A 21,434-nucleotide genomic window follows, 5' to 3' on the forward strand; every position below is an offset into this window, starting at 1 on the left:
CCGCCATGCCCGGCCACTTCTCCCGCCGCCTATGCTCCCTGCACAAGCTTGCCAGCACTTGCCGCATTCCAGCAGCAGCCTGGTGCCGGCTTGGCGCCACCTGCAGGCATGCCCGTGCCGCCACAAGGGATGCCGCCCTGCCAATCATGCCCCAGAGGTGCTGGCCAAGCTGCTCGCCAGCGTGCCGCAGCTAACAGGTGGGCAGGACGACCTCAAGACGATTCCTCCGCACGTTCTCGCCATGCTCGCCATGTTCCCGCCTCCCGGTTTGCTTCCCCCAGGCACGCCCGGCACTCCCGGCACTCCCGGCACTCCTGGCACGCCCAGCAGCCCATCCGGATCCGGAGCCCCACCACTCCCTCCCATGTCTGCGCCAATGGGCAACGGCACAAAAACAATCAGTCGAGCGGGCATGTCGCGCGAGCGTCCAATGTCGGTGATGGCCCCATCCACTGCCAGCGTTGCCCGACACAACTCGGACAAGACGGCCTCCTCCACCACCCCTTCCGCCTTCTCCCGCGAGCGCACAATGTCTGTCATGGACTCGCGTCGCGGCTACAATCGCGCGCGCTCCGCCAGCACTGGCCCCAATCTCCCGTTCGAACGCCTTCCGGCCCCTGGCCCGCCGCTCCCACCAAACCACCCGCCGCCAAAGTCTCTTCCCGCCGAACTGCTCAACCGCCCCACGATTGAGGACACCATGACGCAGGAGGACTTTGAAGTGCCCACCTCCCCCGACGTCGCCTCCGCCTCCAAGCGCCACTACGAGGACATTGAGGAGATTCGCGCTGCCGTGTTTGCTCTCCAGGCCGCGGATGCAGATGGCGTGACCGCTGCCGAAGCCGAGGATGCAGCGCCAGGCGATGCTGCAGTTGCTGTTGAAGCATCCTCGTAACAACTTTTTTTTTTGTTCCGTCCTTGTTCCGTCCTCCCTAACACTGCTCCTTCTCTAGATCACAATAGTGATCTGGCGCTCCCCCTATTTGTTTTCCTTCGGCGCGCTACCGGCGACTTCTGTGCAATGGCTTCTTGTTTTCCCTTTTTTTCCTCTTTTTTTTTCCGTTTCTTTACATTGATTCAAAACAAACAACCAAGCCTGCATCACAGCCGTGTGCCAAGCACTCTACTGCGCTGAATTTCTTTTGACTGCTACTCTTCTATTCGCTTTTTGTTGTTTGTAAAAAGCGGTAGCTGTAGCGGTCGACTTTTATTTGAACACTTTTTTTTTTTTTTCGTTTATTGTTTCGTTTTCTTCGTCTCTGCCTTCCCTCCCCCCCCTTTTTGTTGTGGGACTGTTCTGCTCTGTTCTTTTTCGTGATGTATCTGGTTGACCCTAACTACCTTTTCTTTTACTTTTTGCTCTTTGTTGTTTGACGTTGCTGTATCACCAATGAAATCTGCCAAGTTCACCATGTTTACCATGTGTACTTTTGTCCCATCTCTGATCAAATCCAAACCTTCTCTCTGTCTCTCTGCGACTGAGACTCGAATGATCAGTCTCTCTTTCTGTTCTCTACACAAAGACCCCACACCCACTCCATCTTCATACAAAATGTCATCTATGGTAAAAGCCTCATTCTCATCCCCTCGTCCCATCCCCTTGACATCGATGCGACTTGCTCTTCCTCAAATGCATGCTCTTCATTGAGTGCAAAAGGACGAGACACAGACTGAGAGCGGCACACACGTTACTACTGCCACACATGGGGCATTCATCTCTCACACTCACGCTCTCCTCCCCATCTCCCTTCACCTTCACCCTCACTCACTTGACGCACAAAGTCAACCAGCAAAGCAACAAGGACAACAAGCAACATGCAATGCAGAGTGTGGGATGACTCGGCGTGTGGTTGACAATGCAAAGTGTGCTCTTTCAATGTGAACCATGTGGGACTTCACTCACTCACTCACTCACTCACTCACTCAAACACACGATGATGATGCTCACTTCTTGTTTTCTGCATTCGGATGCTTGGTCGTGCAGGACACATCTACGTCGTCGACGGCTCCCGCCGCAACGTCCGAGCTGACCTCGGCCGACTACTACTTTGACTCGTACGCCCACTTTGGCATCCACGAGGAGATGCTCAAGGACTCTGTTCGCACGAACGCATACAAGCACGCCATCGAGCGCAACAAGCACGTCTTCAAGGGCAAGACCGTCCTCGACGTTGGCTGCGGCACGGGCATTCTGTGCATGTTTGCTGCCCGCGCTGGCGCAAAGAAGGTCATTGGCATTGACTGCTCCAACATTATCGACCAGGCCAAGGTCATCATCAAGGACAACGGCTTTGAAAACACAATCACCCTGATCAAGGGCAAGGTCGAGGAAGTCACCCTCCCCGTCGACAAGGTCGATGTCATCATCTCAGAGTGGATGGGCTACGCCCTCCTGTACGAGTCCATGCTCGACACTGTTCTGTTTGCCCGCGACAAGTGGCTTGCTCCCGGCGGTGTCCTGTACCCCGATCGTGCTTGGATCAAGATGGTCGCCATCGAGGACGCTGACTACAAGGAGGAGAAGATTAACTGGTGGAACACTGTCTATGGCTTCAACATGAGCTCAATCCGCAACATTGCCCTGCACGAGCCTCTTGTCGACACCGTCGATGCTCGTCAAATTGTCAGCGAGGCTGCCACCGTGCAAGAGATTGACTGCGCCACCGTCACCAAGGAGGCGCTCGACTTTACCGCGCCCTTCCAGCTTGCCGTCAACCGCGACGACTACGTCCATGCCCTAGTTTGCTATTTCGACATTGCTTTCACCGCCACGCACAAGGTTTGTTTTTGTGCTTGCATCGTGAGTGGTTTTGAGTCTGCGAGGTCTAACGTGTTTTTTTTTTTGTTTGTTTGTTTGTTTGATTTGCTTCTTTTGCTTCTCTTCGATAGACCGTCGGCTTTTCCACTGGCCCCGATGCCCCTTACACTCACTGGAAGCAGACCGTCTTCTACCTGGACGATTTCCTGACCGTCAAGGCCGGCGAAGTCATTAACGGCACTCTCAGCATGAAGCGCAACGCCAAGAATCCCCGCGACATTGACATTACTCTCCGTGTTGATTTCGATGGCGAGCACTCAAGTCTGCACGAGACCATCCCCTACCGCATGCGATAAATCACGCTGGTGCTTTGATCTTTTTTTTTTTTTCGAGTGCGAATTAATTTTTTTGTTTCTTTTCCAACTATTCAAACTGTTTAAATGTCCTGATCTTGGCCTGAGTTCATTCTCATTGTGAAAAGCAACTCGCGCCGTTTCCCGCACCTTTCCCCCTATATCTTGATCACCAAAAGTACAATCGGCGTCAATGCAAAATGTGGCCGTGTCTGTCTTTTATTGTCAATCACATACTGTATCTCAACCCAAGACTACTGTCTACCTCTCTACGAAAGGCGACACCCACTGTCGTTGGCTTTCGGCTGAGCCGGCTGTGCCGTTGGCGCAGGTGGAGGCCTTTGAGGCTGAACCGGAGCATGGCGATCAGCTTGTCGCTCAGCTTGTCGTTCAATCCTACCAAGCTGGGCTTGCTCTTCTTCCCGCTGCAACCTGAGCGCAAAAGCATGGCTAAACAAAAATAATGAAAACAGAAAGTGAACACCAACAGCAGCAACAGGCCATTTTATGTGTTAGTGATCGGCTTACTCTGCATCCAACGCGACGTCGTTACTTCTTGACGCTCTCAAGTGAACGGCAGTTTGGGCTGCAAGGTTGTCCTCTTGCTTTTGCAGCGACATGGCCAGCAGGAAGCTGACAAATTAGAGAGAGCAAAAAACAACAACACGTAAGCATCCGCATGAGTCCAATCGCATCAAAATAATCAAAAAAAAAAACAAAAACAGCTTTCTAAACCATACTCGGCATCAGCGTTGGCGGCAGGTGCCTCAGAAGCCGTATGCTGCAATGAAGAAGGCGAAAACGACGACTGGGAAACATCAGCCACATTCTGCTCGGATTGCGACAAAGCCAGGGCGGCAGCCAAATCCCGCTCTTCTTGTGCTTGCGACTCAGAGACAGCATTGGCAAAGCGTGCGTTGAGAAGCGATCCATCGCCAGCGACGGAAGTCAGCGTCTCCCACGCAACAGGAGTGTCCACGTAGCCCTGGTCTGTTAGCAAGAGTAGCACGGGCTCAAAGTCTGGCGAGCCAACCAAATGCTGGTTGAGGGGCTCGTCGAGCAAGTGATCCCGCTTGAAAATGGTGCCAAAGTGGTTGTTTCGGAAAAAGACGGCCAGTTCACCAGGCTTGATCAATCGGCTGAGCTCTCGGACGCCGTGCTCGGTCAATTGTGTTGGGGATTCGTTCAGAAAGGCTTCAACGGCGAGACCTACAAAGAGAGAGAGTGGAGCGTGAGTCAATGAAACGGAAAAAAAAAAAAGCTGGCAACGACCAGCGCGAGCACAACCAAAGACAAAATCAGCCTGGCCATACCGCGGTGCATCGATGCAGTTTGCTCGGGCGTGGGATTATCGACGATGAGCTGATTGTACGTCTTGTTCGAGACGGCGGCCTTGGTGACAGTGTCGCTCGGGTCGACAATCCAACAGTGTCGCTCGGGTCGACAATCCAACCGTGGTACAGCGGAATTCCGAGCAGATCAAACACAAGGCACTCTTGCGTGAATTCAAAGTCGGCGATTCTGAGAAAGTGATAAGCAGAACACGATGGATTCATGGCGTAAGGTGAAACAACCACAACAACAACAACCACAACAGCAACCCAAAACGAGCGCTTTCAGAATGTGCGACAACTGACCCTGTAAAGCGAACATTGACATCCAGGCCCGTCTGCAGGCGTGGGAACACGGCAATGCAGTCCGCAACGTTGCGTTCCAAATCCAAACGGGCGTCGGGATTGAGCACCCGTTTCGACGTGGATCGCATAATCTCGTCACCGAGGAGCGTGCACAGGTACTCGTACGTCACGACACGCATGTCCGGGTGGATGTGAATGCGGCCGGCGAGGAGCAGCACGTTGCAAATCGCCAGCAACGGACACGGTCCATTGCGATTCTGAGTGACGACGCCGACTTGCTCTCTCCCGCGGAACGGAACTCGCTTGACGACATAGACGTCATCGACGCGCGCCGAAGCTGCGTTTGACGTCGAGGCAGATGAGACGGACGGTCCCAGCGGTGGCGCAGTTGACAATCCTCCACCAGTTGAGGTGCTCGGACTGAGTGCGGGCGGTGCTTGAGCGTGCTCAATGCCAGCAGCGGGAGTAGCCTCGATAGTAGCAGCAGTGGTGGTGGTCGCAGTATCCGCAGTGGTAGCAGCAGTAGTAGGAGCTGTTGGAATAGAACTTGCATCAGCTGTAGCTGTAGCGGTATTATTCACGACTACTGCGTCATCAGTCTGAGCCGCTTGACTTTGAATCTGCGCCTCGACCTCGCGCGGTGGTGCTGCAGCGGACACTTTCGCTTGCTGTGGCTGTGGCTGTGGCTGTGGCTGTGACTGTGGGTCGGCGAGCGAAAGTGCCATCGCTGCGCGCAACGCCAGCACATCCTGCAGATCCGCCTTGTCGGCAGCTTGAAGGTCGTCGTCGAAGTTGACTGTCATTTCTGCGACAGGAAGAATAAAGAATGACGAAGTGACAGTTTTTGGAAAGTAATGTTGAACCGAATTTCTGACGTAAATGCTGCAATGTGTGTGTGTGTGTGTGTGTTCAATGGTTTAGAAATGGTAAAACAGAAAAAGTGCACACACACACACACGCGCGGTTTAGATGGCTCGCGCAGCTGCCAGTCGCTGCTTCAGCGTGTTGAACAAGTCGACTTGCGTTGCAATGTCGAGAGCCGCAATGCTGGACAGAATGCGAGCAGGGTCTTGCGGGTGAATGTGCACAAAGCTGGAAAGGTACACGTACGCAAAGGTGGCCATGAGGAACTGGCAGTCAAAGCGGTCAGTGATGCCACCGTGGCCAGGAATGAGGTCGGCAAAGTCCTGGTGAGAGGGAGGGGAGAAGGTGAGTTTGGGTGCAACACAAAAAAAACACAAAAAAAATGAAATCCAAAAGTGCAAAACGCACCTTAATCTTGAACGCGCGCTTAAAGCCACTGGCAAAGAAGCCGCCGAAGGGAGCGACGATGGAAGCAAAGGTTGACATGGAAAGCGAGTGCAGTTGGACGGGGTAGACGGCAACCGTGAAAGGAGTCAGGCCAACCTGTGAAAGAGCGGGAAGCCAAAGTAAGTGCGCGAAAAAAAAAAAAAAACAGCTCTCGTCCACGACATGATGGCCAGTTTCAAAAAGTCCTCACCAAGTCAAGGGGAATAGTGTAGTTTTGCAGCGTAAAGTACGGGCGCTGTTCGCATGGGCCGGTGAAGGGGCACGTGAAAAAGTCGTACTGAGCGAGGTAGTACGAAAGCTGCAAGCAACATAGAATCAAAGAAAAAAAGGCGCAGAAATCATGGTGAGCAGGGTGAGAACGATGCACATGTGAAGGATGCACTTTTCCAAATCTCTCCCGAGGGCTGTACCACAAAACCGAAAATGTAGGTGGAGAAGAGCGCGCCGATAAAGCCCTCCCAGGTCTTCTTGGGGGACAGCTGGGTCAGACGGGTGCGGCCAAAGAAGAAGCCAAACATGTAGGCCATCACATCGTTGCAGACAACCAGCGAGGCGGGCAGAATGAGCCAAACAAGACCCTCGAAAATGTTGAGCATGACCAGGTTGGACTGGGTCACAATCAGAACAAGAATGATGTGGGTAAAGCCAAACTGGCCAAACTGGAACTTGTAGTGGCCCTTCTTCAACGTGGCGACGAACGAGACAAAGCCTAGGAAAGCGCGACAAAGGACATGCGAGTGAGATGAGGTTTTGCTTTTCGCTCTGGCAGCCGAGCGCCCAGCCTGTTTCATGGCAACATCAATGATGAGGGCGGCATGGATGGCACGTACCGAGCATGTACAGGGAGAATGAAATCAGCTCGTGGTGGCGAGCCATCGAGTGCAGGATGGGCGACGCGTCAACAACCTCGTAGTACTGCTTGAAGAGCGTTCCGCCGTACAAGTAGTAGTTGGTGGCAAAGAGGAAGAACCAGTTGAGCACTCGGAACCATGGGAGCTTCTTTTCCTTGTAGGGCACGTAGTTGATGGCAACAATTTCCTTGAACGAGAGTATTTGGATGATCATGACCTGAGTTGGTGCCCCGACCGTCAACGTAGAAAGATCAAACAGAAGACAAGGTCAATGACAGGTTAGGACGATAAAGTACCGTTGGCTTGCATCAAATGCGGCGCAACAAAACCAATTCAACGACAACGTAACGTACAAGAACGGTCAGAGCAAAGTGGCCGAGTTGGACGATGCCGCAGAATGCAAAGATCATAATCCAAGTAAAGATGCCACGAATGGCCCTGTTTGTTATTGTTTTGTGGTGTCAAGCAAGTGCAATACGACAACAGGCATGATGAATGAACCACAGTCTCAATGAGTGAGATTGACGTTGGCGAGATCTAAATGCTCACCAGTTGATCCAGCGGCTCTGGGGTTGCGCCTCGGCCACTGCGCCCTCTGCACCAGCAGGAGCACCAGCACCAGCACCAGCAGAACCTGTGCTCTGTGCGGCGGCGGTGGAATGGTTGCCACCGTTCGGGGATGACGTGGTGGAATGGCCATTGCCGTCCTGACCCTGGCAACGCAGACGCCCGACCCACCAAACACAGCAGACAAGGTACAGATGAGTACAAAAACAAGCCAGTTCAATGTTTGTGGTCGATGCAAAAGTGAGCGAAAAAGCGACGCAAAACGAGCGCTGAATAGAAACTTAAAAAATAAAAAATAAAATAAAAGAAAATATTAAAAAAGGCGCTTTTGCAATGGAGTTCCATACAAAAAAAAATGAAAAAAATAAAATAAAATAAAATAAAAAAAAGAGCGCCAAAGAACCAACCAGACACTCTGAACGCTGGTGGGGTCGACTCGAAGAAAACGTCAATGCACTGGAAGAGAGAGGAGATTCTTGCCAGACAAACCCCCACAAAACGCAGCCGTTAGCAAGCTGCAGCGCAGTTCACAAACGCAGGTCAAGCTTTTCAAAATAAAAAAAATCGAGTTTGTTCGACTTTGTTCGACTTTTTTTGAGGTTGATCTCCGACTTTTGATGGAGGAGGATGAGTGTATGTTGTGCGTATCGACATTAGAGATGTTTGGAAGTGAAGTTGGGTAGAGTGGCTGGAGCACTGACCGGCTTTTTGCCCTGCGAATGACGCTGCCGAACGGCGTTCTGCCCGCCAGAAGACATTCTGGAAGTGAGGTGGGAAAAAAAGGAGACTGGATTTGGATTTGAAATCTGAGAAAACTAGTCCTTTCGTAAACAAACGCAAAACGTAGACGGTTCGCGTTGAGAGAATCAAGAGTACTTCAAGCATACGAAATAACACACAAAACGAGCAGCACAAAAGCTCAGATTAGTGAATTGCGAAACGGAAAATGAGGACGATGCAAACACGAAACACAACAATGACAACAACGGTTACGATATAAGATGGGTTAATAGATGAGAAACCGAAACGAAAAAGCGTTAGACCAACAAAAAAAAAACAGAATCTAGAAAATCTAAGACGAATCGGCAAACACAGACACGTTGCCTAAAGAGAATAAACTATCGCATAGTTTATGCTTCTTCATTCGACTCCTCAAAGGTGCCTTCTTGCGGGAGAACAACGGAAAACTCGTGCTGGGAGAGCCGGACTTCAAACTCGGTACCGTCTGTTCCGCTCGTTATTCCCTCGGATGGCTGCCTCGAAGAGCTGTCCGATCGATGTGAGATTGGTTTCTTGGATGACGAGTCTGCAATGCACGAATCGAGCGATGAGAGAAAAACAAACCTTCCTTAAACGAGCAACACAAAATGGAGAAACAAACAAATCGGGGATCAATCTTACGATGCTTTTTGCCGCTCGCACTATTCTGCTTGCTGCTACTGGAACTCGGATGGTAGTCCTTCTCGGCATTAAACTTGGCGAGCGTGGCATCAGGGTCAAAGTATCTGCGCAAAATCATCCAATCGAGTCATCCTGTGTTTTTGCAAAAGTAGCAGCCCGGTGAACATTGCCTTACCGACCAACGATCGTCGGGCCAATGATGAGCCAGTACGATAGATTCAGCATGACCAGGATGATGGCGACGCAAAGAACGCGTCCCCAGACTTTGTTGTGCCAACTCATGACCGTGACAAATCCGTAGACGATGGTTCCCGTCACAATGCACCAGAAGGCGAATTTCGTCTCGCGGAATTCGTTCAAAAACTTGCGAATGTTGCGCAGCTTGTACATCAAGACCTGAGAGAACCCAGCAAAACAGCAAAAGGACCCAATGAGAAGGCAAGACGAGAGAAAGCAACAAACGAGCCAAATTTCATCTTCCGTCGAGCTTTACCACAGGAGGGACCAAATAGACAAAGCAAAGCGCGACAAGCATGTACAGCGCCCACGAGTCCATCAAGCACATTTCGACATTGACGCCCGCTGAGGTGGGTTGGGACACGACTGGCGTTGCGTTGAGCGCTGCCAAAAAAAAAAAAAAAAAAAAAACGTTTCAGAATGCGTAATGTTTTGATCAGCAGCGTCAAACTCGGCAAGCGTGTGCGTACCTGTCGCAATGGTGGCGAAAATAAAGTAGGGAGCGCACAGGGCCGCCAGTCTGGCATACATCCACAGGCGAGGGTTCTTGATGTTCATGCGCATGTTGGTGACAATCAAGATGGCGTAGAGCCGATACATTCGGAGAATGATGCAGCCAAGCCATAGCAGTGCTCCGAAGGCGAATTGAATCCACTGCGCCCAGTCCAAAGCAGCAAGACGAACGAACAACATCGGATGAGGTCAAGGCGAGGGCGGGGGAAAGGGGTACGAACAAATTCTGATGGACTTACGAATTGCCAAAAGTTACACAACAGCATGGCCCCGACTTGTGGAACAGCTCGCGTTGCGCTTATTGAGTAAAGTGATGTGATGTTCGCATTGCACGGAAAAAATCAATCAAATGAGTCATGTCAAGAGTTCAAGCAACGTGGCTTGCGAATAACATCCAAACGTGGTTCCACAAATTTGTCTCTCTTGGTGAGTTTTTACCTGTACGCGCCGATCAGCCAAATCCAGCCAGCTGTAACAACAAGGGAAATCAAAAGCAATCAAGCCAAATGAACAGATACAGCACGGGGGAGGTGAGCATCGAATAGAGACGTTGGTGTGGTGTGGTGTGGTTTCGTTGTCAGGCGTGTGGCTGGAATTGGTTAAACAAAAATTGGGTCGTCGATTCCGAATGTGTCATCTCCGATGCGCCGCACGCGCATGAAGACAAAGACGAGCGTGCGTAGCGTGTACAAATCCGCCTCGTCTGTCCCCCTTCGCACTCTAGACACACAGTCATCGTGTTAGATACGCAGTCCACTGAAACTGCATTGAACAAGTAAATAAAAGCAAAATAAAATCAAAAGCCGTTTTTGAAAATCATGTCGAACCCAATAAACAAAGACGGCATTTTCATTTCCGGCCGACCAGCCGACAGACACGCACAGTCACCGCCCCGCTCAGCGTCGCTCCCCACCCATCCCCCCATCGCAGCCTCACTCGAGCAAAGCGGCTCACTAACGCGGCCAACACCCTGCCCCCCTTTCCCCCGGGGGTCCAAGAGCGGGTTGAAGCGGGTCTCCCTGCTCGACGCAAACCAAATAAGCAATTGGGAATGGCACAAATTTAACGTATAAATTGGCTTTCACCGACGGATGTCCCAACTCTCACAAATGAGCGACAAGCCCATTGTGTGGCCCCCACTTCGGCGAGTGCGCATCACAGCCATGCATCCATCCATGCAAGCGTCACTCGACTTGGACAACAGCGTGGTGCATAGTATGGGAGGGGGGGAGGCAAAACGACAAAAAAACGCACTGGCGGCTGAGAGCAGCAGGAAATCGAGCTGCTTTGCGCGGATGGGCGGCCACTTGCGCCAGTAAACCAGGTAGCATGCTGCAGCCAGATTGACCAGAAAGTTCACGATAGTGACGCCGTACAGTCCCCATTCTGCCGCGAATGGCGAGCCGTCCAGATTAAAGTCAACGATCAACTCAGACATGCACACACGATTTTGAAAAAAAAAAAACTGGAAAAAAAAAAACTGGCGATTGGTGTTACAATTTGGAAATCACAACCATAGAAGATCCACTATGAGCATACGCAATACTGAATGTGTTAACATGGCAAGTACCGGAGGGGTTGTTGGACTTTGTACATTTTGTCAAGAGGTCAGTCACTTTCGTCATTCAACTTGTCTTTGATGGATTCGTTCGGCGCGACGGCCGAGTCACTCGCGCTCGATCTCTTCTCTCATGTAAGAGTCATCACTCTTGGCGTTCATGACCCCGCTCGTTGGTTGTGTGTGTGGTTTGGCTTTCCGCGCGGGCTAGGAGTATCGCTGATGCTGACGACTGGTTCAATCGTTTTCTGCTCCAAATTTCAATCCAGTCCCAGGTCTGGGTCACCGGCGTCACTGCCGCCACGCTCGTCTATCGCAGAGATGTCGAAACGGGCGTCTTTGTCGCCGGCGCGCTGTCCTGCGCAATCCTTGGTAAGCACAGGATTCAGCGAGCGATTTTCGATCCAAGGTTACGTACATTCTGCATGCTGCAGTAGGAGCTCTGACTTGAACACCCCACACTTTTGCCGTTGTCGTTTGTTGGGTTTATGCACACAGGCCGATTCCTCAAAAACTACTTCAAGCAATCCAGACCGCACGTCTCGCCCAAGGCGCACGATTACGGAATGCCAAGCTCGCACGCCATGACGATCGCCTTCTTTGGCACACATCTCGCGCTGACCGCTGGACTGCGCATGGGTCCGTATCCGCAGCCCGTGGCGTTGCACTTTGCTGGTGTCCGAGCAGCGACAGTGGTCATGCCAATCCAGCGCGTCGTGCATGAAGTCTCCACCCTGCTGAGCGATCGCGCCGCGCATTCGGCCCCAGCCGCGACCGCTGCTGCTTCGCACTCGTCGTCCGCTCAAGGCATTGCTGCGGATGTGCACAAGTCCGTCATGACGGCAGCCCGCACCGCCATGCCAATCGAGCATCGCGGATTTGAGCGCGTCTACGCCACTCAAGCGCTTGTTCTCGGTCTTTCGTCCGCCATTGCTTGGTCGCGAGTTCGCTTGCGCTATCACACGACCGCACAAGTGCTTGCAGGCGTTGGTGTTGGTGTTGGGTATGCGCTCTTGTGGTTCCGGCTGTCGCACACCTTTATCATTCCGTTTGTTGCCAATCTGCTTTCGCAGTAAGGAAAAACGGTGGCGGGGGAAGGTTTCGGCTGACACTGTCGCTCTTTGTGTCTCAATCATGTGTGCTTTGAGCGGCCAGTTTTTGCTATGCAATCGTGACAATGTACATTTCTTGAACAAACAAACAAACAAACGAACGAAAAACAGAAAATCGAAACATCCAATTTTCAGCTGCTTTCTGCGACCAGAATTCTTCAGAATTCGGTGTCAAAAAGGGGTCTGTTTCTATTCTTCGACATGTCGCTGTTCTCCGCCTGTGATCAGCGCTCGGGCTGCGGGTCGATCTCGTCGCATGTTGTGCATGAGTTGCATGATTTGCAGTCAATGCCAGCTTTTCCCGCCTTTTTTTTTTTTTTTTTCATTTAAATAGTTTCATTTTTTTTTCCCTCCAGTCTTCAATCCGTCCACAAACTCGCTCCATTCCAACAACAACAAGTCAAAACCAAACCCACCACACACGGATCGACAATGGCGTCAACAAAGACATCAGCAACACCCGCGTCGGCTGCTGGTGGCGCTGCTGCTCCGGCCGATGGCTCGGGCTTGTTCTACGACTTTCAGCAGCTCTGTCGCAAGCTGATCGCCGAGAGCAGCCACACGGGCAAGTCGCAGATCATTGCGCGCCACCTCAAGTAAGCTCCTTTTCCTTTTTTCTTCTCCGACCCCCCATTGCATTGGGAGGGGGAGAGACGGTGGTGGGGGTGGCTCAGTGTCAGTCGTACGTCGCACACACAGAAATCCAATCTCTTCTCAGCCTCTCCGCTCGCACCATGACTAACCACCAAAATTCCCTCAAAAACGTACCCCTGCGTAGATCCTTCGGAGGAGACACGTATCTCGTGCTCAAGTTCCTGCTCGCGAGGTCGGACAAGCGCGTGTACAATCTGCGCGAAAAGTCGCTCGTCAAGGTCATCTGCCCAGTCCTCGCATGCGACTTGGAGGACATGGTCCAGGATCTGGAGCAAGGCGATGTCTCGGAGACGGTGCGCAAGTTTTACGCATCGTACGGCGAGCCCAAGAAGCGCAGCACATTTACGCTGCGGGAGGTCGATCAGTTCCTGGATCAGTTCACTGCGGTTCGGCAAGAGAACGACCAGGCCAAAATCTTTACCAAGATCATGAAGCGAGCCACCGAATGGGACATGAAGGTGTGTAAGAGGTCTGTGGGAAGTGTTGGCTTGTTGGCTTTGCGGATGGATGATTCGTTCTGGTTGGTTTTGCTTTTTTTTTTTTTTTTTTGTGTGTGTGTGTGTGTGCTCTGACTTTGCTCTGTTTGTTTTCTGAGCAGTACATTATCATGCTGATCGATCACGACCTGCGACAAGTCAACGCTGGTCCAAAGATCGTGCTGGATGGCTTCCATCGCCAAGCGTACGACCAGTTCAAAGTCAACAACAATCTCGCCTTTATCGTCAAGAAGATTCTCAACATCAACGGTGGCGGCGGCGACGACGACGGAGAAGATGATGATGATGGCAACACCAGTGCTGCTGCTGCTGCTGCTCCAGCGAACGACGACGGCAACGACCAGGGCGGTGATGACGATGATGAGGAAGAGGAGGACGACGACGACGACAAGCCACGCTCCAAAAACGCTGGTGCCAAAAACGCCGGTGCCGCCAAAAAGACGGCTGCTGGTGGCAAGTTGGACTTTTTCGAGCTCAACGCGCCCATCAAGCCCATGCTTGCACGGCCTGCGGCGTCCATCAAGGACGCCATCACCCGCTGCCCGAACGGCGCCCTCGTCGAAATCAAGTACGACGGCGAACGCATCCAAATCCACAAGGATGGCCCCAAGTTCACCTTTTACTCGCGCTCCCTCAAGTCGGTGGCCGAGAGCAAGGTGGGACCCGTGCGCCAGTCCGTGCCGCTTGCCACCTCGGCCCACTCGATCATTCTCGACTCTGAAATCCTGATGGTGGACAACAAGACGGGTGCGCCCCTGCCGTTCGGCACGCTCGGTGTTCACAAGCAGAAGGGCTTCCAGGATGCCTCGGTCTGCGTCGTCATTTTTGACATTCTCTACCTGAACGGCAAGTCGCAGCTGCACAAGTCCATGGCCGAGCGCCGCATGCTGCTGGAGCAGAACGTGACCCCGGTGAAGAATCGCGTGCTGCTCTCCGAGCTCCAGGTCATTCGCGAGGAGGAAGACCTTGGCGTCATGATGAACAAGATCATCAAGCAAGGCCTGGAAGGTCTGATGGTCAAGGACATCGGTGGCCCCTACCATCCAGGCGCGCGCCATTGGATTAAAATTAAGAAAATGTACCTGGAGAATCTTGCCGACACGGTCGACTTGGTCTGCGTGGGCGGCTACTATGGCACTGGCAAGAAGGGTGGCATCATCAGCACCTTCCTCATGGCCACGTACGATGCTGCTACGCGCACCTGGCGCACCGTGGCCAAGGTTGCGAACGGCTTCTCGGACGCGCGCTTGGCAGAGCTGCAGGACGAGATTGACATGGTCAAGATCCAGCGCGACCACGACCGTGTGCCCGACTGGCTCGAGTGCCACCGCATGCACACGCCGGACATTGTGGTGCGCGACCCGAAGGCTGCGCCCGTCTGGGAGATTGGTGGTGCCGAGTTTTCAAAGTCGTCGCACCACACTGCGGGCGGGTACTCGATCCGCTTCCCCATCCTCGAGCGCGAGCGTGACGACAAGAACTGGAAAACGGCCACCAATCTGGAAGAGTTTCTCGACATGGTCAAAGGCGCCAAGCACATTGGCGAGGAAGACCAGGAGACGAGTGCCGCCTTTGCCAAGATTGCCAAAACCAAGAGCGCGTCTGCCAAAGAGCTTGAAAAGTTCCTTGACATGCGCGGAGTTCCTGTGAGCAAGGCCAGTGATGAGTCATCGTCGTCGGCATCGTCGTCGTCGTCGGCTGCGGCCCCGGCAACGGATGCTGCGGCTCCGAAGAGCTCGACGAAAAAGCCATCGCCAGCGATTACTTCTGCTGCGACGGCTGCTTCAGCATCATCGTCGTCGTCGTCGTCGTCATCTGCCGCTAAATCTCGCAATGTTGCCAAGGTGGTTGACCAAGATGACCAGGATGACGAAGACGACGACGACGAGAGCTCTACCGCCAAGCCCAATGCTTCCTCCGCCTCCGTCAAGGAAGTCTCGGGTGATTTGCTCAACCCCTCGCATGGTGGTCGGTCGATGGTGGTGATTGCGCACTGCGTGGACGACTCTGGCAAGTGGGGCAGCCGCGGTCTTTTTGGCAAGATTTCGGCCAAATGGCCGAAGGTGGCGAGCGAAATGGTCAAATTCAAAAAGTCCCGCAAGAACTGCAATCTGGGCGATGTGCAGCTGGTTGAAGTGGAATCTGCCCCGGGCGCCAAGGTGGTTTTTGCGAGCCTGCTGTGTCTGGACTCGCAGCAGCGCGACAAGACTGGCGCCCCGGTGCTGGAACTCGGCAAGTTGCGCAAGTGCGTCCAAGAGCTGGCCAAGTTTGTGACCAAGTCGGCGACGGACGCTGACTCGATTCCCCACATTCACATGGTCAAGATGGCCTCGGCAGGCACAGTGTGGGACGACGTCGTCAAGGTGCTCAAGTCGCACGGCGGCGCCAACGTTGAATACCGCGTTCATACGTCGTCGGCAAAAGAGGCCAAAGCCGCCGATGGTCAAGGTGCCGCTGCTGCTGCTGCTGCTCCTGCTGCTGCTCCTGCTGCTGCCAAGGCTGCTGCCAACGCTCCCAAAGCTGACATGACCAACGAGGAAGACGACGAGGAACCTGCCGCTCCTCCAAAGACAACCCCTTTTCGCCCTCGACGCGTCGTTTCGTCGGATGCCTCAGTGTTGGCGTCCGAATCCGATGGTGCCGCCGCTCCAGCAACACCCAAGGTGAAGTCGGACACCAAGCCTGCTGCTGCTGCGTTGGCGCGAACTGCAACAATTGCCGTGCAGCCTGAACAGGAGGAGGATGCAGACCAAACCGATGAGGACTTGACGGATGCCGACTCCCCCTCGCCGTCCACGCGCCGACCCGTGAAGCGTCCGTACGAGATGGACACGGACGATGAACTGGACGAGCTGGAGCGAGAGCAGCAACAGCAGAAGCCAGTCGCAGCCAAAGCCGCCAGCACCCCAGCACAGTCCAAGCGTGTGCGTGTTGATAGTGACCCTGTTGCTTCCGCTGCTTCTCCTGCTCGAAAGACGTCATCGACCGCATCGTCGAAAGCGACGGAGGCTCCTCCTCAGTTGACTCCCCGCCGCTCGTCAAAGCGCGCCGCATCTGATGACGCGACCGACACGACCCCGAAGCCCGTTGTCAAACGTGTGAGCACATTCAAGGATGATGATGCCACCGATGAGGATTGAAGTTGTCAGTAGTTTTTTGGTGTTGGTTTTTTTTTTTTTTAAGGGAATACAATTTGCATGAAACAAGGTGTACAATGACAGCAAAAGGATAGGATTGTAGCATCGCAGTACGCCACACTATTCTCAGCAGAACGCACCATCTGGCCACGCTCACCAGCTGGCCAGCTCGGCGAACTGCCTGTAGATTCCGACGAAACTTGCTCCGCCACTCGCAGAATGCGAATTTACTGTTGACGGAGCGTCTCCATGCCCAATCATCTCGGAAGACATCACAGCAATCATAAGGTCAGCGGTGCGTGAGTGTGGACTGCCATCGGGCAGACTAGCGAGTCGAGCGTTGTCGATCGACCCGAAGTCCGCTTGCCACTTGAACATTGAAATGTCCTCTTCAAAACACTCAAACTCGACACACACATTCACATCCAACCCCAAGCAAGTAACATGCGTTGTAGCATCTTTTTGTTGCACTTGCCGGCCAGCTGGCGTTGAACGACGAAGAAACTTTCAAACAAGAACAACGCGCCACTGTTTCACCTTTCAATCCCCCTCCCCGCCACCCATCAACAATGCATCGACTCCCATCTGTTGCAATTCGCAGTCATCGTCTCGTTCGTTCGTCTTCTCTTCCGCCATCCGCGGCGAGGTCACCTTTCTACCCCCAACTCTATGAAACAAGAAGCGTGCCAAGACCACATCTAAATCAAAAATTCCCGCCAAAAAAAAAAAAAAAAAGTTGGATGTATTTTTGTTTCGTTTTAAAGTTTTGAAGTCATACTGATTTCACCGATCGCCGGTCAGGTTTTTATACTTGAATTTTTATTTTTAGTCATTTTTTTTTTCTCTGCTGTTTGACCTGTTTTTTTTCAGTTTTTTTTTTTTCAGTCTGTTTCCTCTTTTTTTTTTTTCTTTTTTTTTTCATTATTATAATCTCTGCGTTTTCTTTTTTTTGCATCTTCTCCCTCTTCCTCTCTCGCTCTCTCGCTCCCTCCCCTCCCTCCCTGTCTTCCTCCCGTTCGTTTCTTTTTTGCCCGCGTCTGTGCACAAAGGTTCGCTCTCTGCTTCTGGCTGCACACAAACGCAACTTCTTTTTTTCTTTTTTTTTTTCTTTTTTTTTTTTTTTTTGACGTCTTCTTCTTCTTCTTCTTCTTCTTCTTCTTCTTCTTCTTCTTTGGTCCAGTTTTGTCCCTCGCTTGCCCCCACATCGTGCAGACCCGCGCCTGACGATTGTCGTGGTTGTTGAATAGTGATGAGTTGGATGCATGCGTCGAGCGATTTGAACGACGCTGTGCTTGTCCACGCAGCAGCAGCAGTTGCAGCAGCGTTTGGCAGGTCTGCTGAAGCCAACAACAACGACGACGCAGCAGCAACAACAGGCGCTCACGCATCATCATCATCAGCAGCATCCTCTGAGGCAGTGTTCCTCAACCACACCCAGCATGAGCAACAGCAACATGAACAGCTGCAGCAGATGGATGCTCGTGCTTCACTCGATCAGCAGCAGCAGCAGCAGCAGCGTCACGAGCAAGAAGAAGAAGAGCAGCTTGAACGACAGCACGAAGAGCAAGCGCTGCCACTCACTGCGCGGCCACTGCTGCCAGGCGCACTCTCAGCACTGCAGCAGCAACAACAACAGCAATTGATGCAAGGACAGACGCAACAGCAGCAGCAGGAGACTGCCGCTGACGACTTGCAAGCTCTCCATCAACGCGATCAGCTCGCACTGAACAGCGCAACGCACGCAGAGTCGGACGCGGCCGCTTCAGCGTGTGCTTTTGATGCTGCTTCTTCTTCAGTTGCAGCGGGTGGAGCGGTGCTGGCAATGGTCACCGACCAGCAGCTTCAACATCCGCCGCCAGTCCTCCTCTCCACGCCGGATCCCGCACACCAGCCGCCACCACCACCAGATCCAGCAGCGGCAGCAGTGGCGTCTTCAACAGAGGCCGTTGTTGCTGCTGCGTTCATGCCATTCCTTCCTACGGAACTGACACAGACCCCGGAAGCGGAAGCGCTTCATCAGGCGTCGCTCGCTGCCGCTGCCGCTGTCCCGGCTGCTGCTGTTGCTGCTGCTGCCTCCAACACGCCCAAGTCGAACGCTAGCACTGGTGCTGATATTGCGACTGAGAACGCTTCCTTATTGGCTCCACAATCAATCCCTCCGCCGAATGCATCCATTGTCAATGCTGCTGCTGCTGCCACCGCTGTGCCAGATGTCGGTCTAATGACCCCAACGCCGCCTTCAGCAATCGACTCGACCAATGCCACAATCGCATCGCTGCCGTCTTCGGCACGGAGCAGCGCTCCATCACTCCCGCAGGGCTTTCCAGCATTCATGCCAAACATGCCAGGTTTCTTTTCGCCCCTCCCGTACTACCACTCGCCGCAACCCTTCCCGGCAACACCGGGCTTGTATATGCGGCCAATGATGCCCCCGTTTGGCTTTCCCCCTGGAATGATCCCTTCACAGATGGCCGGCAACGCGACTCCGACCAAGGTTGGTGGCGATGGCAGTGTCGCCGTCGTTGCCGCTGCCGCCGCCGCTGACTCGTCTTCGCTGCCGGATCTCTCGCTCTCTCTAGAAAAGCCTGCTGCTGCTGCTAATGGCAACAACAATACTGGGACTGGGGCTGCGGCTGCTACGACCGGCCCAAGCGCTTTAGCTTCGAACGTTGCCGCCACCCGCGGAATGAACAGCGCAGACCTCCTTTCCGCGTCGTCGTCTCTGGATGGCTTGGCGTCCGGAGGTTTGGGATTTTTCCCCCCGATGCTGCATCCGGCGTTCTTGATGCAAGCTCCTCCGTCCCGTGGCGGTGACATGGATTCGCAATCACATCAACAACAGCAATCTCAGCAACTGCAGCAACAGCAACTGCAGCAACAGCAACAGCAATTCCAGCACCAGCTGCAGCTGCAACAACAGCTTCAGATCCAACTGATCCAGCAACACTTGCTCCAACAGCAACTCGTAGCGGCAACTGCTGCAGCCACATCCTCGTCGGGCGACGGGATCAAGAGTCCGCCTTCAGCTGACGACATGAAAGCCGCGCTGGCTGCGGGCAAACATCCACTGGCAGTGTCAGCCGACGCCATGCGTGACGCGTGGAGTGCCGCCAACAATGACCGCGACAGCGGTTCGCCTTCCCCCTTCATGATGCCGTTCGGCATGTCACCTTTCGGCGGCATGTACCCGTATGGCATGTTTGGACCTGGCATGATGCCACTCTTCCCCATGTCTGCAGGCCCACGGCCCTCGAACAATACCAACAACAACAACAGCAACAGCAACAGGCCTGTGGCACCCACTGCGGCCATGGACCGCCCATCTCGACCGAGCGACGTGCTGACCCCAACACCCACTCTGGACGCCGACAGTGTCCATCCCTTCCCGCCTCTTGGGGATGAAGACGAAGGCGAGTCGGACGCCAAGCAGCAGTCATCTCGTGCGCCTGCGCGCCCCAGAACGTCCTCCGTGGTGTCGCGAAAAGCCGCCGTCACCAACAGCGCGCGATTGCTGCTGCAGAATGCCGCCATGCCGCGTGGAGGAGGAGCCGCGGCAAGCCAGGCGCCAGCGCCTGGAGCAAACGGCCGTGTCACCGCCGTCAGCCGTCGACGTCCCACGAAAGAGCGGGAAACCGTCAATCCATACGCCCGACCCCGGTTGACCGTACCACCGCCCGCCGCACCCGTGCACATGGACCCGTTTGCCAGCAGCTTGAGAAGTGAGGAGGGAGACGAAGTCAGTGCTGGAGGCTCGTCTCGTCGTAGCCCCCGAGCCAACGTCGCCCGAACACGTGTGCCCGCGTCGACACCCGCGCTTTTGTCGGCGCTGACCAATGTGAATCCTCGACGAGCGTCTTCCCTACCCACGTCCATGTTCAACGGCAACACGCGCAACCAAGACTTTGCCATCAACAGGCAAGGCTCCTCCGTCGAAGCACCCTTCCTGGCAGACGAAGAAGCGCCTGAGGATGGACCCGAGAACGAGGACGACGAGGAGGAAGGAGACGATTCTGCCGCGTTTGCAAAGGCCGGAAGGAGCCAGTCCCTTCGCCGTGTTGGCCCCAAAGTCCCTGACCGCCTTCCCCTCGACCTTGAGGTATCCGTCCAGTCACTGAACGACGCATACGCTGACAGTGGGCTTGCCCGTGAGGACTTGATCCAAGTCTGCGAAATTCTGCCGCTCTCTGGATCGGCTCGGCCTCGCACTGCCCAATCCCAGCCCACCTTCCACCGAAACGATGGCGATAAGGTCATTTGCTTGGCGAGCGTTGTGCGGGATGACACAACGCCCGCTTTTGATCCCAACAACATACGCTTGAGGCGGTTTTTGGCCGAGCACAAGTGGTCGATGAATACTTCGCTCGCGCATGGATTGACAAAGCTTGCCGCAATGAGAATGCGCGGCATGGACAATCTGCACAACGCGGCCTTCAAGTTTTCGGGCTCGACCTCGTCGTACTTTCGTCTCGTCGTTGACCAAAAAGGCACCATTTACTGTCGCTACAAGTTCCACAGTATTCCCCTCCGACTGCAGGCCTGCATGTATCACCGATGCTTCCCCGAGGTCGGGACGGCGCCTCAGGTTCATCCCATTTTGATTGTCTACACATCGCATCAGCCCAAGCACATTCACGAATGAGGCTGATTCTGTTTTGTTGGTGTGGTTTTCGAGGGTGTGATTGTTTTGTTTGATTGTTTGTTTGTTTGATTGTTTGCTTGCTTTTCTTGGTGAATACAGCGTTGAATACAGCGTACTGTGCTCTGAAGTTGAACTGCAATCTTGAAATTCTACAGTATTCTGACTTTGCGATCGATACTTATTACATGTTTTGCCAACTGCAAAAACAA

At 53.6% G+C, this 21,434-nt stretch overlaps 7 protein-coding genes and 1 pseudogene across 9 annotated transcripts; 5 read left to right on the forward strand and 3 right to left on the reverse strand.

The window, feature by feature from the left end:
- Positions 1 to 31: 31 nt before the first annotated feature.
- On the forward strand, positions 32 to 1,450 carry CAOG_01692 (hypothetical protein; the record flags this gene model as incomplete). The annotated part of the gene is made up of 1 exon (XM_004364503.2): positions 32 to 1,450. One exon carries the CDS (start codon positions 32 to 34, stop codon positions 893 to 895), a length of 864 nt encoding a protein of 287 aa, XP_004364560.1. The 3' UTR covers positions 896 to 1,450.
- Positions 1,451 to 1,459: 9 nt separating this feature from the next.
- Positions 1,460 to 3,268, forward strand: CAOG_01693 (protein arginine N-methyltransferase 1). Its single transcript, XM_004364504.2, has 3 exons — positions 1,460 to 1,564; positions 1,985 to 2,779; positions 2,890 to 3,268. Exons 1-3 carry the CDS (start codon positions 1,490 to 1,492, stop codon positions 3,112 to 3,114), a joined length of 1,095 nt encoding a protein of 364 aa, XP_004364561.2. The 5' UTR covers positions 1,460 to 1,489; the 3' UTR covers positions 3,115 to 3,268.
- Positions 3,269 to 3,635: 367 nt separating this feature from the next.
- On the reverse strand, positions 3,636 to 4,927 carry CAOG_01694 (hypothetical protein; the record flags this gene model as incomplete). The annotated part of the gene is made up of 5 exons (XM_004364505.1): positions 3,636 to 3,744; positions 3,852 to 3,892; positions 3,938 to 4,320; positions 4,425 to 4,519; positions 4,749 to 4,927. The coding sequence occupies 5 exons, from the start codon at positions 4,925 to 4,927 to the stop codon at positions 3,636 to 3,638; spliced, it is 807 nt and encodes a 268-aa protein (XP_004364562.1).
- Positions 4,928 to 5,644: 717 nt separating this feature from the next.
- CAOG_08539 (hypothetical protein) lies at positions 5,645 to 8,264 on the reverse strand. The gene is made up of 8 exons (XM_011271818.1): positions 8,179 to 8,264; positions 7,460 to 7,623; positions 7,264 to 7,348; positions 6,890 to 7,127; positions 6,470 to 6,768; positions 6,250 to 6,357; positions 6,021 to 6,155; positions 5,645 to 5,935 (listed from the first exon to the last, which is right to left on the reverse strand). The coding sequence occupies exons 1-8, from the start codon at positions 8,233 to 8,235 to the stop codon at positions 5,714 to 5,716; spliced, it is 1,308 nt and encodes a 435-aa protein (XP_011270120.1). The 5' UTR covers positions 8,236 to 8,264; the 3' UTR covers positions 5,645 to 5,713.
- CAOG_08540 lies at positions 8,260 to 11,089 on the reverse strand. 2 transcript variants are annotated; one of them, XM_011271819.1, is made up of 8 exons: positions 10,883 to 11,089; positions 10,067 to 10,097; positions 9,868 to 9,925; positions 9,586 to 9,769; positions 9,372 to 9,499; positions 9,054 to 9,274; positions 8,879 to 8,982; positions 8,260 to 8,783 (listed from the first exon to the last, which is right to left on the reverse strand). In XM_011271819.1, exons 1-8 carry the CDS (start codon positions 11,064 to 11,066, stop codon positions 8,608 to 8,610), a joined length of 1,086 nt encoding a protein of 361 aa, XP_011270121.1. In that variant the 5' UTR covers positions 11,067 to 11,089; the 3' UTR covers positions 8,260 to 8,607. The 2 variants fall into 2 exon arrangements, with proteins under 2 accessions (XP_011270121.1, XP_011270122.1); XM_011271820.1 differs by lacking the exons at positions 10,067 to 10,097; positions 10,883 to 11,089 and having other exon boundaries at positions 9,868 to 9,982.
- Positions 11,090 to 11,244: 155 nt separating this feature from the next.
- Positions 11,245 to 12,411, forward strand: CAOG_01697 (hypothetical protein). The gene is made up of 3 exons (XM_004364508.2): positions 11,245 to 11,321; positions 11,456 to 11,558; positions 11,685 to 12,411. The coding sequence occupies exons 1-3, from the start codon at positions 11,268 to 11,270 to the stop codon at positions 12,260 to 12,262; spliced, it is 735 nt and encodes a 244-aa protein (XP_004364565.1). The 5' UTR covers positions 11,245 to 11,267; the 3' UTR covers positions 12,263 to 12,411.
- Positions 12,412 to 12,821: 410 nt separating this feature from the next.
- CAOG_01698 (zinc finger protein) lies at positions 12,822 to 16,646 on the forward strand. The gene is made up of 3 exons (XM_004364509.2): positions 12,822 to 12,894; positions 13,077 to 13,410; positions 13,551 to 16,646. The coding sequence occupies exons 2-3, from the start codon at positions 13,207 to 13,209 to the stop codon at positions 16,587 to 16,589; spliced, it is 3,243 nt and encodes a 1,080-aa protein (XP_004364566.2). The 5' UTR covers positions 12,822 to 12,894; positions 13,077 to 13,206; the 3' UTR covers positions 16,590 to 16,646.
- A 1,085-nt stretch (positions 16,647 to 17,731) lies between these two features.
- Positions 17,732 to 21,367, forward strand: CAOG_01699 (hypothetical protein; annotated as a pseudogene). The gene has a single exon.
- Positions 21,368 to 21,434: the final 67 nt, after the last annotated feature.

The sequence above is a fragment of the Capsaspora owczarzaki genome (assembly GCF_000151315.2).
Source record: "Capsaspora owczarzaki ATCC 30864 unplaced genomic scaffold supercont2.2, whole genome shotgun sequence".
Lineage (NCBI taxonomy): Eukaryota > Filasterea > Ministeriida > Capsasporidae > Capsaspora > Capsaspora owczarzaki.

Bases quoted from the DNA above. Each gene is read 5' to 3' on its own strand.
- CAOG_08540 (XM_011271819.1), bottom strand. From the start codon at position 11,066: ATGTCTGAGTTGATCGTTGACTTTAATCTGGACGGCTCGCCATTCGCG. The intron at 9,770-9,867 runs GTAAGTCCATCA...GACTGGGCGCAG, and splicing joins TGTGTAACTTTTGGCAATTC to TGGATTCAATTCGCCTTCGG. The intron at 8,983-9,053 runs GTAAGGCAATGT...GATTTTGCGCAG, and splicing joins GGCCCGACGATCGTTGGTCG to ATACTTTGACCCTGATGCCA.
- CAOG_01697 (XM_004364508.2), top strand. From the start codon at position 11,268: ATGGATTCGTTCGGCGCGACGGCCGAGTCACTCGCGCTCGATCTCTTC. The intron at 11,322-11,455 runs GTAAGAGTCATC...ATTTCAATCCAG, and splicing joins CGCTCGATCTCTTCTCTCAT to TCCCAGGTCTGGGTCACCGG. The intron at 11,559-11,684 runs GTAAGCACAGGA...TTATGCACACAG, and splicing joins GCTGTCCTGCGCAATCCTTG to GCCGATTCCTCAAAAACTAC.
- CAOG_08539 (XM_011271818.1), bottom strand. From the start codon at position 8,235: ATGTCTTCTGGCGGGCAGAACGCCGTTCGGCAGCGTCATTCGCAGGGC. The intron at 7,349-7,459 runs GTGAGCATTTAG...AATAACAAACAG, and splicing joins CAGAGCCGCTGGATCAACTG to GGCCATTCGTGGCATCTTTA. The intron at 5,936-6,020 runs GTGCGTTTTGCA...CCCTCTCACCAG, and splicing joins AGCGCGCGTTCAAGATTAAG to GACTTTGCCGACCTCATTCC.
- CAOG_01698 (XM_004364509.2), top strand. From the start codon at position 13,207: ATGGTCCAGGATCTGGAGCAAGGCGATGTCTCGGAGACGGTGCGCAAG. The intron at 13,411-13,550 runs GTGTGTAAGAGG...TTTTCTGAGCAG, and splicing joins CCACCGAATGGGACATGAAG to TACATTATCATGCTGATCGA.
- CAOG_01693 (XM_004364504.2), top strand. From the start codon at position 1,490: ATGATCAGTCTCTCTTTCTGTTCTCTACACAAAGACCCCACACCCACT. The intron at 1,565-1,984 runs GTAAAAGCCTCA...TTGGTCGTGCAG, and splicing joins CATACAAAATGTCATCTATG to GACACATCTACGTCGTCGAC. The intron at 2,780-2,889 runs GTTTGTTTTTGT...TCTCTTCGATAG, and splicing joins CTTTCACCGCCACGCACAAG to ACCGTCGGCTTTTCCACTGG.